Source organism: Trachurus japonicus, chromosome 4 (assembly GCF_045865225.1).
Source record: "Trachurus japonicus isolate A0001 chromosome 4, Traja_1.0".
In the NCBI taxonomy this organism is placed as follows: Eukaryota; Metazoa; Chordata; class Actinopteri; order Carangiformes; family Carangidae; genus Trachurus; species Trachurus japonicus.
The window spans coordinates 11,956,416-11,969,536 of record NC_140910.1 but is presented as its reverse complement, the minus strand read 5'-3'; the positions used below and the strand labels follow the sequence as shown (position 1 = coordinate 11,969,536).

Sequence of the window (13,121 nt, the reverse complement as noted above, 5' to 3'; positions counted from 1 at the left end):
CCGGTGTGTGTTTGCGACAGAGAGAGAGAGAGAGGGAGAGAGAGAGGCAGTGAGAGTGTGTCTGTATGTGTCAGAGTGAGTGGCAGTCAGCGAGTGTGTGTCAGCTCGCACGGGGCAGTGAAGCAGTAAGCTAATGCCCTCATGCTCTGCTGTGTGCAGTCAGTCAGTCAGTCGTCTCCTCTGTGGAGGCACCGGCTGAGTCGTCCTGCATTTTATCTTGGGCAGGGCCAGCATCTAGGGGGTTGAAAGGAGAGGGGTCGGGGGGTGGGGCCACTGCACTCATTCATAACCATTTCAAACAAATGAGAAAGCCTGCAACACCATCCTCTTTCTATTCTCTCTAAGAAAACTTTATTCTGTGAGAAACAAGTAATTTGCTTTTTTTACCTGGGGGTTTTAATATCCTCTTTTCACAGCCACAAACACCTGGAAAGACTTACATCCCCTTCCTATCCCATAACCTCTGTTGTCTCCTTCTTGATCTGAAAGGTGAAGCATTTTGTAACTCAGTCAAATCAGCTCCATTACTGTCCAGTGACCCAGCAGGAGAGCGTTTTTTTTGACACTTTTGCTCCCTTTTCTTCTCTGTGGCCACATGGGGCAAATTAAGGGAGCCTTTCCTCTTTCTTTTCTTTTTTCCTTTTTTTTTTTTTTTTTTTTTTACGGCTGCTGGTTTGAATCATCAAGCATTTGGAAACACAGAGCAGGTTGCAGGAGTGTCGGTGGAGCTAGTCCAGATGAAGCCTGAGAGACTTTCTGATCACCTGTGTTAATATTTCAATGAAACACCCTCTCTGATCTTTGCCATTTAATTTAGGAGAACAGGACGGAAATGAAGAACACCTTTTTTTTTGTGACTTCTCACACTCTTGTCAGTTTTTTTTACAAGCTGTTGTAATGAAGCTGATTGAGACAAGGCATTAAGGTTCAGCCCAAGCAGTCTGGTTAACAGCTCTTGTGTTATTTTCAATAAGGAGAAGAAGAACTGAAAAATTTATAAAAATCTGACTAGCGAGAACATTTGGAAATGCAATTTACTGGCATGACTTAGAGTAGATACATACCTTTCTATATAGCCTAGCTTAGTATTAAGATTTTAAATATTGTCTAGGAGAATGACAGAAAAAATGATTTCTTTTTTACATGATGCTTTTTGTGCATATTAGAATAATATATAACAGCTTCTTCATAATCTGTATGGTTGGTATCTGAATGGTATCAATATTTCACGGACAGTGCTGTTGTGCACACGCAGTACATACGAAGCTGCTCATAGAAAGATAAAAGGAGTGATAAAAAAAAGGAGATTAAGAAGTGAAAGAAAGCCGAAGAAGACGCAGAGGTTCTCCAGTAAGGCTGTCCACTTAGTGTTGGCAATTACCCCCTTTATAAAGGAGTCCCCGTTTCAATTATGGTTGCCACCTTGAGGCCACACTTGTCCAGGGCTCAAAGTGTGTTTGAGGAGTATGTGTTCAGAGAGGGTGACAGTCATTTCACACTCTTTTGCTTGTTAACTGCCCCCATAGAGTTGATGTGGCCCCTATTTAAACCTGAGCCTCACCAAAAAAAAAAAAAAAAAAAAAATCTTTGCGAAAGAGACCAGCCTTTCTTCTGTCTACCTGCCAGTCATCAAAGCAACTTTCTGCATAGATGTATATGGGCTCTTTGTAAAAATCTCAGCCTTTCACCCTCAATTAAACCATGCTGCCATGTAGGCTATGTTACCTTCCTTTGGCTTGACTCGCTGCTTGTAAACTTCTTACTTCATCTTTTCTCTCCTCTTGTCTCTGTGTCCATCAAAGTCAAACTGGGACACAAAGAATAGAAACAGAGAAAGTGTTCTGAGTGACTGAGTATTGTTAATGTGTTTTTGTTATTGCTGTATGAGGCTCTTCTCACATCTTTAAAAATGGTGAGTGTTTAGATGGCTCAGCGTTTATTTATTGCTCTTTTTATAGGAAATATGATTTCTTAAAGCAGAAGTAAGCGATATTTTTGTGTTAATGTAAGTCTTAAATAGTTATATCTTCCGACAGCAATCACTTACATAGAGTGTTTGGACCGAAACACGGGTCTGTCAGTCACTCTGCTCTGCTCTGAGCCGAGGAGAAAACTTTTCTTGTGTCCTACGATTTTTATCCAATGAGGAGAGAGAACAGCATGAAGGGCTGTGTGTGCAGCCAAGGGATGCGCGTGAATGTGGTGACGTAGAGACGAGGACCAATAGATCCATGACGAGGGCAGGGGCTGCTAACTCCATCGGCTGACAAGAAGTTATGGTGCGTTCAGGGCAGCCCGTAACTCGTGTTTTTCCGACCTGTGAAGTCGTACCAGTTCGATCTGGTACGAGTTCACGGGTCGGATGTTACGAGTGGCCGTTATAGTGACTTTCACAGACAACAGGTCGGAGAAACGCGAGTTGCCTGGAACGCTACAAAGTCGTAAGTCGTGACTTGAAGCCGTAATTTACGGTTTCAAAAGCCTGCCTGGAACGCAGCATTAGCCAAAACGACCAGATCGCTTACTTCTGCTTTAATTAAGTGATATAGGTTATAGTTTGGATAACAGCTTTGCTTAAAGGTGGATATTGTTTTTCATATAGTACATATATTTTTCATATAGTTAATATGCTTTGATGGAGTTGCATCACCATTGCCTTCGGAGTTTTCGGAAATTGTTAAAGGGGCATTGCTTTTGTTCAGAGGAAGAAATTAACTTTGAAGTACCACATTTCAAAATTAAATAAATGAATTGAATTAAATAATAATCTTCATTAGGGTCCTACTATTTTTTATGTTCTTTGCTGATTGAGGGAGATTGTTTTTTGCACATTGCTAAGCATGGCAAGTAGTCCCAACAGACTCCATATTTCAATTAAAAACTCCTTTATCCTTGTAACAGTTTATTTTTCCAGTATGATGTTGATAATGCACATGAGAAAGACATAAACCCTTTTACAGTAAAAAGAAGAAGATAAAACTTTAAATAAGGTTTGTGCTACTTTTTTTCATAGTCATATTGAGAAATCATTTGGCAGACAATTATGTTACAACAATGTTATTATGACAATGTTATTATGTATTTTATTTTTTAAATGTTTATTTAAATTCATATTAATTTTTATCTCCAAATAATAGTGTACAACTTTCTTAGCCCATATATTCATATATTTGCCTTTACCAGCAAAACAATGCAGTCTGATCTGTACTGTACTGTGCACCCCATAGTTTGGTTAGGTTATAGGCTATTTGGAATTCTTGCCATTATAAAACTCCATTATATATCATACATTCATAGAATGTATTATAAGATTTGGAATATCATAAATGTCATTAGAGTACGCTCCTTATCTACTCAATATAATTAAACTTTTTCTGCAAAACGAAATATTATGGAACACACATACAAAACAAAGACAGAAAAAATACAAAGTGTGAGAGAGAAAAAACATACAAGAACAAATTAAGATGTTTCAGTTATCTTTCCTTTGCTGAAATTCCTTGTAATTAATATCATACAGTCATTCTGTGTGCTGCAGATCTTCTCAATAATCAGAATGGCCCCTGAGGTCAACAGCAAAGCTCGGGCCCCATGTGAACATCAGATGTGGCAGCAGATTGCTTTGTGGTGTCTTGGAAGCAAATGTTTGGGCTCTGAGCTCAGTGCCAGAGCCGACTCAAGCATAATGTATTTCTTTGTTAAAAGTCTTAACGTGCAATGTCTCATTGTTTTTTTTGTTTTTTTACAGTGTGTACCTTTGATGTTGAAAACTACAGTCATTTAGATGATTTCAGCGTTGCAATGCATACTGAGGATTTACTTTATTTCCAGTTAAGCTAACTCTGTTTACAATTATCTTACTCTTGTATAAATAGTAAGTCCACACAGGATCCAGTTCTGATCAGAAACAGGTATATGGAGCCTAAGAATAGTTGTGTCTTCAGCTATCCTAACACATCTTAATTTATTTTTATTGATTTTTTTTAACCATACATTTTAATAATTGACAATTAATGCTAATGCTAGTTAATCAATTAATGTTAAACCAACCACTGCTAAGGCGGGTGGGGGCGGGGGGTTATTAGCTCTGAAGTCTTACAGTAAGTATTGGCACCGGATAGTATGGTATAAGTTACAAGATCCCCCCTTGGGGGAACAGGAGAGTTTTAACTAAATTTTGTTGTAATCAATGATTGTTACAGTAAAGGATTTTGGTCAGAAATACAAATCATGGTCGCATTAGGTGAAAACAATCAGCATGATTAATCTCCTGGAGAATATGATCATGATCAAAATATTGTCTACATTCATCTAAATGTAAAAAAAAAAGAAAAAAGAAAGAAAAGAAAAAAAAATAAGAAAAAAAATTCTTGATGTGGTGGACCATCTCATGGACAGATAGCCATTCCTTGCGTAGTTAGAAGAATATTTGATCTGTCTGTACCACAACTTGTCTAATGTCTGAATGCCATGGGGGATTTTTCCTTGAGTTGAGTTGAGTTGAGTTGAGTTGAGTTGAGTTGAGTTGAGTTGAGCTGAGCTGAGCTGAGCTGAGCTGAGCTGAGCTGAGCTCAGTTGTATGGGTGTGCCCTGAGTTGAGAACACCACTCTGTAAGCCAGGCACCCAAGGAGGATGTTCTCAAGTGGAGGAACCTAATCTTTCCCAGCAGGGATCCAAGCGGCTCTGTAAGTGTATGAATAGAGATAATATCTCTATAATGAGGCCTGTTTTGTACCATCAAAGTCTTCAAAAGGGTCTGAAACCCGACCTCCCTCCTAGCACTGACAATCCCTCAGTAATAGCTCCCTATTATTAATTGTTTTGCCTGCCTGCTAAGTCCATGTCTCTTGCTTTTTCTCCCTTTCTCTTGTATTTGTGTTTTTGCTTGTCACCCTTGACCTAGTGCTTATACTGACATTCTGCCAATTTGCATTTCAGTGCTGTGAGGGCATTTGTTTTCCTTGTTTGGATAAAACTGTTTCCAGATACATGACAATCTACTTTCTCTTGTCTGTAAATGCTGGGGAGTAAACAATTACAATACTCACATAAGGAATTTATCTCATTATTCACGGGCAGGATTTTTTATTTTGTTTCTTTTCTGTGTGTGTGAATAATTTTAGTGATTATGCATTTCATCCTTGCAGTTCTTCAGAACCAACACAGGTGTGCCTGATACCTTTGAGCTGTCTGCTGTGGTTGGCTGACAAACATCCGGACATGGTTAAAGGAACTGACCAGACCACCACAGCTCAGCCCCACTGAGGACATGGCCCTTTGCATATCCTGCTTTGTGACCATTGTCTATTGTCAGTGGCAATATGATAAGTGGGCTGTCTATCTGATGCTGCGAGTTCTGAGAGGGGCAGCCTCCCAGTTCTTCACAGGATAACAAGCTGAGATCCAACTCACTGATAGTGCTTGATGGGATAAAAAGTGACTTGTCAGGAGTGATTAAACATCTGCGCCCAGCTAATCTGTTCTATCAGATGCACATAACACGGAGAGAGCAGGATGGTGGTGGTGAGCATGGAAAAAAAAGAACTTCTTTGCTGACTGTGCACTTCTTCTCTCACCTAATGAAAATGAGGAGTGCTGCTGCTGCTCATACAGTAGCTTTGTCTGATTGTTGAGGTAGACACAACATCATCAAAGTCTGTATACACGATTCTCTGAAATTATTCCATTAAGATGTACTTTAAGATGTGCATGACACATCTTTTGACATTTAAACTGACTCAGTAATTGTATCCATCTTAGAATGCATGTGTGAGGAAACCCTGTTAGTGCTTATGAGTCACATAGTCCAGTAAAGAATCATTCTGAACTGTCCTAATGGACATTTAATGGACATAAAGTGTGTGATGAGTAATATTTCAACATAACTGTTTGTATCGGTGCTCTGGAGATTTACAGTGTGGGCTCTACAAAGTTGCAAAGGGCTCTACAAAGTGTTAATGCACTGGATGTCTCAACTTGAGTTTAAAAGTGTGATTTAAAAAAAACAAAAACGTATTTAATAGGGTTTCCAAATTCAGCTCCAAATGTGACTTCTTTGTTGTCTCAGATGTCACATGTGTGGAGGCTCATGAGGAAATTCCTTGGGAAGCAGTTTTTTCCACATAGGACAGGTCACTAATTCCGTGTAAGTGGTGCAGACACACACACACAAACATGAACACACATACGCACACATATGCCAAAGGCATTTACCAGCACAAGCATCTCACAGAGAAGTATCTCCATCAAGTTTCCCTGGCCAGGTGAAGCAGTTTGAAAAACAGCCCTCTCTCCATCTGTTAAACAAATAGGGAGCCCCCACAAAGGTGTGCAAAAGAATCCACATGATCAAAGTGTATGAGAATGGCAGCCTTGTCCTGGCCTGGCCATTATCAGGCCCCATGAATGCCTGTCTTCTCCTCTTTTGTCGGTCGGGGCATTGACAGTCACTCACCCGGCAATGACTGTCACACCAGCGCAAAGAGCCAGCCGCCGACAGGGGCCAACCACATCAAACGAGGCTGTCAAGGGGCCCTGCTCGTGAACCGTGGCAACAAACACCTCCTGATCCTCACCTACAGCTCAGCGGCAGACACCCACCGCTGTGCTCTCAGCTATCCACTGAGAAAAGATGTACTGCCTGGACCTCATTTCCCTCTTTGCCCCCCTTCTCTCTCTGTCTCCTCTCTCTCTCTCTCTCTCTCTCTTTTTCACTCTCTCTCTCTCTCTGTGTCTCTGTCAAGTAGTGCTTGTGTTAACCTCCAGCATACCGACACACAAAAGACTGCTAAAGTGTTTAAGAATGCTTTATGGATGCATGACAAGGGGAGGCTGACTCTGCTGGGGGTCAGAAAGTAACCAGGATGTGAATGAGATCAATTCAGTTTTACTGACAATTTGGAGCTGAGTCACACTTGATTTAAACTGTATGATGTTTGAACTTCAAAAGTCGACTGGAAAAAGAAGACAATAATTTCTTTCTACACGCTGTAACAAGTGCTTAGGTCAAGTCAGCAGGAGAGCAGGTTGCATGTGTATACAACCAGCTTCAGATTACATTACAAATGTAACCCCACACGCAGCGTTTTGTTCCCCTTGAGTAATGAGAAATTTAAAAAGACAAATAATTGCTACAATGTCTGTAATTGCTGTTAGTCCTCAGACGACATACACGTAACCTTCAAGAATGTTGTAGTGTGTTTAGGTGACAGTGCTTCCAAAGATCTCAGAAACACTGTGAATGTCACTTTTCATTTACATTATCATTCATCGGGTTCGGAAGATATTTATGCAAAATTATTATAACCGTGTTCATTTCCTTTCTAAACTTAACTATATAGAGTAGGCTACCATTGACTTTATATTTGTAAGAGCCGACATCTAAGCTTTGAGAAATGTTTTTATATGATGTGTACATTAATTTACATACATTTGAGCACTAATTTCAAAAATGTAAAACAAAAGACTTTATTTTCACCTTGGCCTCCTGTTTGACCTCCACTTGTAGGCTACTTGGTTAACAGTGGTGAGACTGCCACCTGTAGGCCAAACCTAATTCACTATTTACTTATTATTTCAGTGATGTGAATGAATGTTTCACTTAAAAAAAACTGAAAAGGTACAAAATAAAAGACAAAACGTGCAGTTATAAAGAGTGAGAAATATTTTCTCCCTATACTGCCAAAGATACTGAAACAAGAAAACAAGATTAATACATGGTACATAATCTGGGAAATAACTAAAACCTGATACCGTGTAATTACTGCTTACCCTTTAATAACTCTAGTTATGTCATGAATCGAGTCAAATCAACATTTGCAAGGTGTAAAAGAGAGCGAAGCGCTCAGACGTCCCAATCCATTTATCTGCGATCTTCTACTTCTACTTGCAATCAGCGATGACCTCTCGTCGCGATTAGCTTGGTCTTATTTAAGATGGCGGCCTAGTGCTGAGAAGTAACGCGGTTATTACATGTCAACATGTCATTCCTTAGAGTTTGTGCCTTTGCCAAATGTCTGCGTCGTCGCAGTTTATTTGAGAAGAGCGCAGTTCGCGTGTGTTTAGCGGACTGCTGCCGGCTGTGTGTGTCCACAGGAAACAGCGCAGTCAGACGGTTATCAGGTGAGATGAAGGAGACTCTGTCACTGACTGAGACTCAACCTGTGAGCCCGGTGTCCCGGCTGCAGCGTGATGGACAAGTTGGTTTGATGTCAGCATGTTAACTGTTAATGTACGGACGTGCTAATTTAAGTCTGGGGTTTCTGCGTCAACAAATACGAGCTTAACGTTACCCTTAGTATTTAATAGTAGCCTAAGGGTAAGCTCGTCTTAAGCTCGACTAGAGTTTGTTATTGAGCCAGTCCAGAGGATGCAGGTTAGTAGCCTATGTAAATTTACCAACAGACGACGAGTCAACTTCAGAAACATATTTTTCAAGGTTTAAAATGTAACAATGTAATGACTTTCTGTCACTCACATGACTGATGGCCCCTGAGGAAACCATAGACCCATCCTAACATCATTCAGCTCTGTCATTAGTTGACCATGGCAGCGTCATTTTCGCTCAGAGAGGCTGAAGGTCAGGTTGTAGGCAGTCTATGGTTGTAGGCTATATCTGAGACCTTAGACTTAGAGATACTTTGTTGATCCCAAAGGAACTTCAAGTAACCAGTAGCGCAGACATAAGGGCATAGAAGAGCAATATAACACAGAAAAGTAAGAAAGAATAGGCTATAGCCTACACTATATAGGCTACATGCATATGAAACTATGTACATACGTTATGAATAAAATACTAAAAAAGAATAGATAGAGAAAAAACTGTACTGTACCAAAACTGCAAATATGATTTAAAGTTACAGGTTTAACTCGTGTGTCAGTCCCAAGATGGTGGTTCACTTCTTACCAGGATAAATCACCAACTTACACTGAACTCCCAGCCTGCACCGCCTTAATTTTCATCACCTTTATTTATTCAGGGCCCGGGCCAATTGAGAGCAAGCTCTCATTTCCAATGGCGCCCTGATTACAGCACAATACAAATCAATACAAATCAAACACATTACAATACATATCCATAATAGGCTATATACATTCAACAGTAGCACATAGTGAATTCAAGAAGCACATGTACATTCAGAATTCATAAGATCAACAAGAATGTTTTTAAAATGATTAAAAGGAATCAGTGTATCCAACTGAAGCTGAGACAGTAAATTATTCCATTTAAAAGGAGCAAAATAAACAAAACCTACGTTTTAACAGCTGGGATATTAAGAGCCAGTGGGTTTTGTGTACGAGTGGGATATTTAAAAGATCTGAAGCTCAGTAGGCTAGATAGGTACAGTGGAAGTTTTTTTTAGCAGTGCCTTATAAATAAACAATATACAGTGTTGCTCCCTTCTTAGGGCTAGCGAAGTCCAACCCACATTATGATAAAGATGACAATGATGGGTCATGAACCCATCGCCCGTAACAAATCTAATAGCCGAATGATAAATTGTATCTAGTGGTTTAAGAACAGAGGGAGAAGCATGCATGTAAATAATGTCACCGTAATCTAAAACGGATAAAAATGTAGCATGCACTATCTGTCTTCTACAGTGCTGAGGAAGACAGGATTTATTTCTATAAAAGAATGCCAATAGAGGCTTCAGCTTTTTTAAATGTTCTGTAACATGTAATTTAAAAGACAATTTATCATCCAGCCATATACCCAAATACTTATAACAAGAAACCCTTTCCAAGGGTGTCCCATCCTCTGTGCCCAGGGTAAAGTTATTTAAGTCAACATTACGTTTTTTTGTTAAAATCATGTACTTTGATTCCAGAGGATCAGATCAAAACCTCTGTTTATCACACTATATAAATACATCATACAATAGCTATTACAGCTTCATTTTAATTCAAACATTCATGGTGTTTTTTTACTCTTCTTCCATTACTGCGGCTCAGTGTAACACCTGGAGAACTGAAGAACTGTGGTGTTTTTTTTTTGTTTTTTTTCAGTGACACCTCTCCAGCTTCAAAGAAGAAATGTTTCATCCATAATCCCAAAGAGAGAAGATCCAAAGAAACGTGTACTGGAACAGTCTCAGCTGTTAGACGGTATGTATGTTGTTGCAGAGTGCAGCAGGAGGTCATGCCACCACATGTTTAACTCCCAATACAACACCACACCAAACAGCGTGTCATGAATTATAGACTCATGTTAGATATGCTGGCAGACCTATAGGTCCTGAAAAGCCTCAAGTTATGATAAATGCTTGAGAATGATGAAATATTGACTTTGATGTTCCTTAAGTATGTTATTTATTACTAAATATCCCAGAGTTTTGTGTCACCAGCATTTGAAGTGCTGTCTTTTTTTCAGTGTATTACTCCAAAAAAGTCTGGTCAGTAAATTTCACATGACTTTATTGTTTTGTCTTCTAAGTGCTCGAGGCCCGGATCCAGCAACTCCAGACCGACATTGTTCTAGACGTCCAACATGCTAAAGTGCAATTTGTTAAAGCCCCTTCGGCTGGAAGAGGGGTATCATCTGGAAGGGGTTTTAAAGGCATGCCTCAGGAGAAAACTGACATTCCTAAATCTGGACAGACTGTTTCTAAAGGAGCCTCTAAATCTCAGCCCAGTCGATGGATTGAAAAATTGACAGAGGAGAAGAAAACAAAACTTAAAAAACAGCAGCGTCTCCAGCAGAAACTTTCGAAAAATGTCAAGGAAAAACCAGTAGCCAAAGCTAAAGGTGTCAAAAGCAGCATACAGATGCTCCCAGGCACATCAAAGAAAATCATATCTTCCCAAGCTAAAAAGACTGTACCTGTGAGTAAGACGAGCAGACGAACCATGAAATTATCTGAAGAAATTCATGCAGCAGTTTCTTCAACAGCTACTTCCACTGCTGCTACCGCTGCAGCAGCCACGCCGCACAAAGTCTCTAAAATGAAGTGGAAGGAATCTAGACAAAAGCAGACACACAGCAATGCTGAGGACAGAGCGAAGGAGCTGGCTGAGATAGAAGAAGTGGAGAAGAGGCTCAGTCAGCAGGTCAGCCACTGGACCTCCTCTAGTAACCCAGAGCACCTACAGCCAATCACAGAGGAAACAGCATGTGGGGACATTCAGCTGAGGATCAGCTCCTACCTGGAGGCCTGTGTGTTTACAGGGGACACTGACAGGGCTCACTGTTTCCTGCTCAGTCAGCACAGAATGATGAGTCGACGTAAACACCTCAACACAAATGTCTACAACATCATGATGAGGGTGTGGGCCAAGAAGGTGAGTTCAGGTGTTTGTAAATGGATCCCCTTGTACAGTTGAATTTGGCTTGTTATACATTTAGACAATAAAATTTTCAGTCTTGACTGATTGTTCAAAATAATAACCTGTATGCCGTCTTTTAAAAGGATAGTTCACCCAAAATTCAAATTGCACTCATTATCTACTCACCCTCATGTGGACTAAGGGCTGGGAGAAGTTTCAGAGTCCTCCATGGCTTCTCTGAGTTACAGGGGGTCTCGGCGTAGCAGTGCATGTCCATATAACGGTTGCAAATGGATACCACTTTTCTTCGTAACAAAAAGACACACCAAAAAACATCCAAATACCTCCATGCTGCTTGTATGTAATGTCCGTCTTGTATTGAAGCCCCGAAATGCGAAATTGTTCCGAAAAAAATCAAAGAAGTCTATATTTCAAGCTTGTTTTGTAGCGGAAGCTCCTCTTCCTGGTCCGTCCAAATTTCGCGAGATTTGCGCCAGCAAATCGCGATCTGAAATCGAGATTTGGAGGTATTTGGATGTTTTTTGGTGTGTCTTTTTGTTACGAAGAAAAGTGGTATCCATTTTCAACCGTCATATGGACATGCAGTGCTGCACGGAGCCCCGCTGTAACTCAGAGAAGCCACGGAGGACTCTGAAACATGTCCCAGCCCTTAGTCGACATGAGAGTGAGTAGATAATGAGTGAAATTTCAATTTTGAGTGAACTATCCAAGGGGGCAGTTGTCGGTCTGAGAAGTGAAGCTCACTTCCGCGTTCAAAAAACTGCAATCCCCTCGGATTCCTCTGGGGGCTGGTGTCAGAAGGGAGCATTCTCCATAGACCCCCGTGTTAAAATCGCCGACTTTACATCCTCAGTAAACATGTTAAAAGCCTGGTGTCAGAACGTTTTTTCGTCTCAATCGATAGTTTCTACCCCCGCACACACTCTGAGGGGGGTGAATTTTTTTTTAACTCTACAGTTTTACTGTTATTAGGTTAAAACTCTAGCCAATCAGGGCGCGGAAACGTTGAGTGACAGGTCCGAGCAGCTCCGTGGACAGCTGCTTCGAGGCCAGTGGGCGGGTTCTCGGCCGGCCAATCCAACATGGCGCTGTCCAGGCCGCCATATTTGAGTCACAAAAACGACTCCCCAAAACCAATGGGTGACGTCACGGACGCTACGTCCATTCTTTTTACAGTCTATGGAACTATCCCTTTAACTAGATTAATTATGTTCATTTTGTCTACTCAAATATATTAGTTATATTTTTCTTGTGTTCAGACAATGAAATCAAGAGTGATGTTACCTGCTTGACAGTTTCGACTGTGACTCCAGTCTTCCTCAGAAGCGTCATCCGACGTGTTACTGACGTGTCATTTATCTTTTATCACTTTGTTGCCAAATCCACCTACTTCCAGTTCAAAAATAAAATATATAGGCAAACAGAAGGATTCGCAATGGGAGACCCACTATCCGCAATCATGAGCAGTTTTTTTATGGAGGACCTGAAAACCAAAGCAATACATACAGCACCCGCCCAATATAAACCAACATTATGGAAAAGATACGTCGATGACATCCTGGAGAAAATAAAAACCGGACACACACAAGACCTCACAGATCACCTGAACACCATGGACACCACCGGCAATATTCAATTCACACACGAAGAAGAAATAAACCGGACCATAGCTTTCTTGGACATGAACATTCACCATAGAGAAAACGGCAGCATTAAGATAACAGTTTACAGGAAACCCACGCATACTGACCAGTACCTCCTCTGGACATCAGAACATCCCACAGCACACAAACTCTCAGTTGTTAGAACACTTTACGAACGGGCCACCATCATA

The 13,121-nt window shown here is 40.6% G+C and overlaps 1 protein-coding gene across 1 annotated transcript in view; it reads left to right on the top strand.

Annotated features, from left to right (window-relative positions):
- The first annotated feature begins 7,911 nt into the window (after positions 1-7,911).
- Positions 7,912-13,121, top strand: part of polrmt (polymerase (RNA) mitochondrial (DNA directed)) — a 73,198-nt gene continuing 67,988 nt past the window's right edge. The window contains exons 1-3 of the mRNA XM_085773930.1: positions 7,912-8,122; positions 10,010-10,108; positions 10,437-11,281. Of these exons, the coding sequence (XP_085630056.1) occupies positions 7,981-8,122; positions 10,010-10,108; positions 10,437-11,281 (1,086 nt within the window). The 5' untranslated portion in view covers positions 7,912-7,980. The remainder of the gene's footprint in view (positions 8,123-10,009; positions 10,109-10,436; positions 11,282-13,121) is intronic.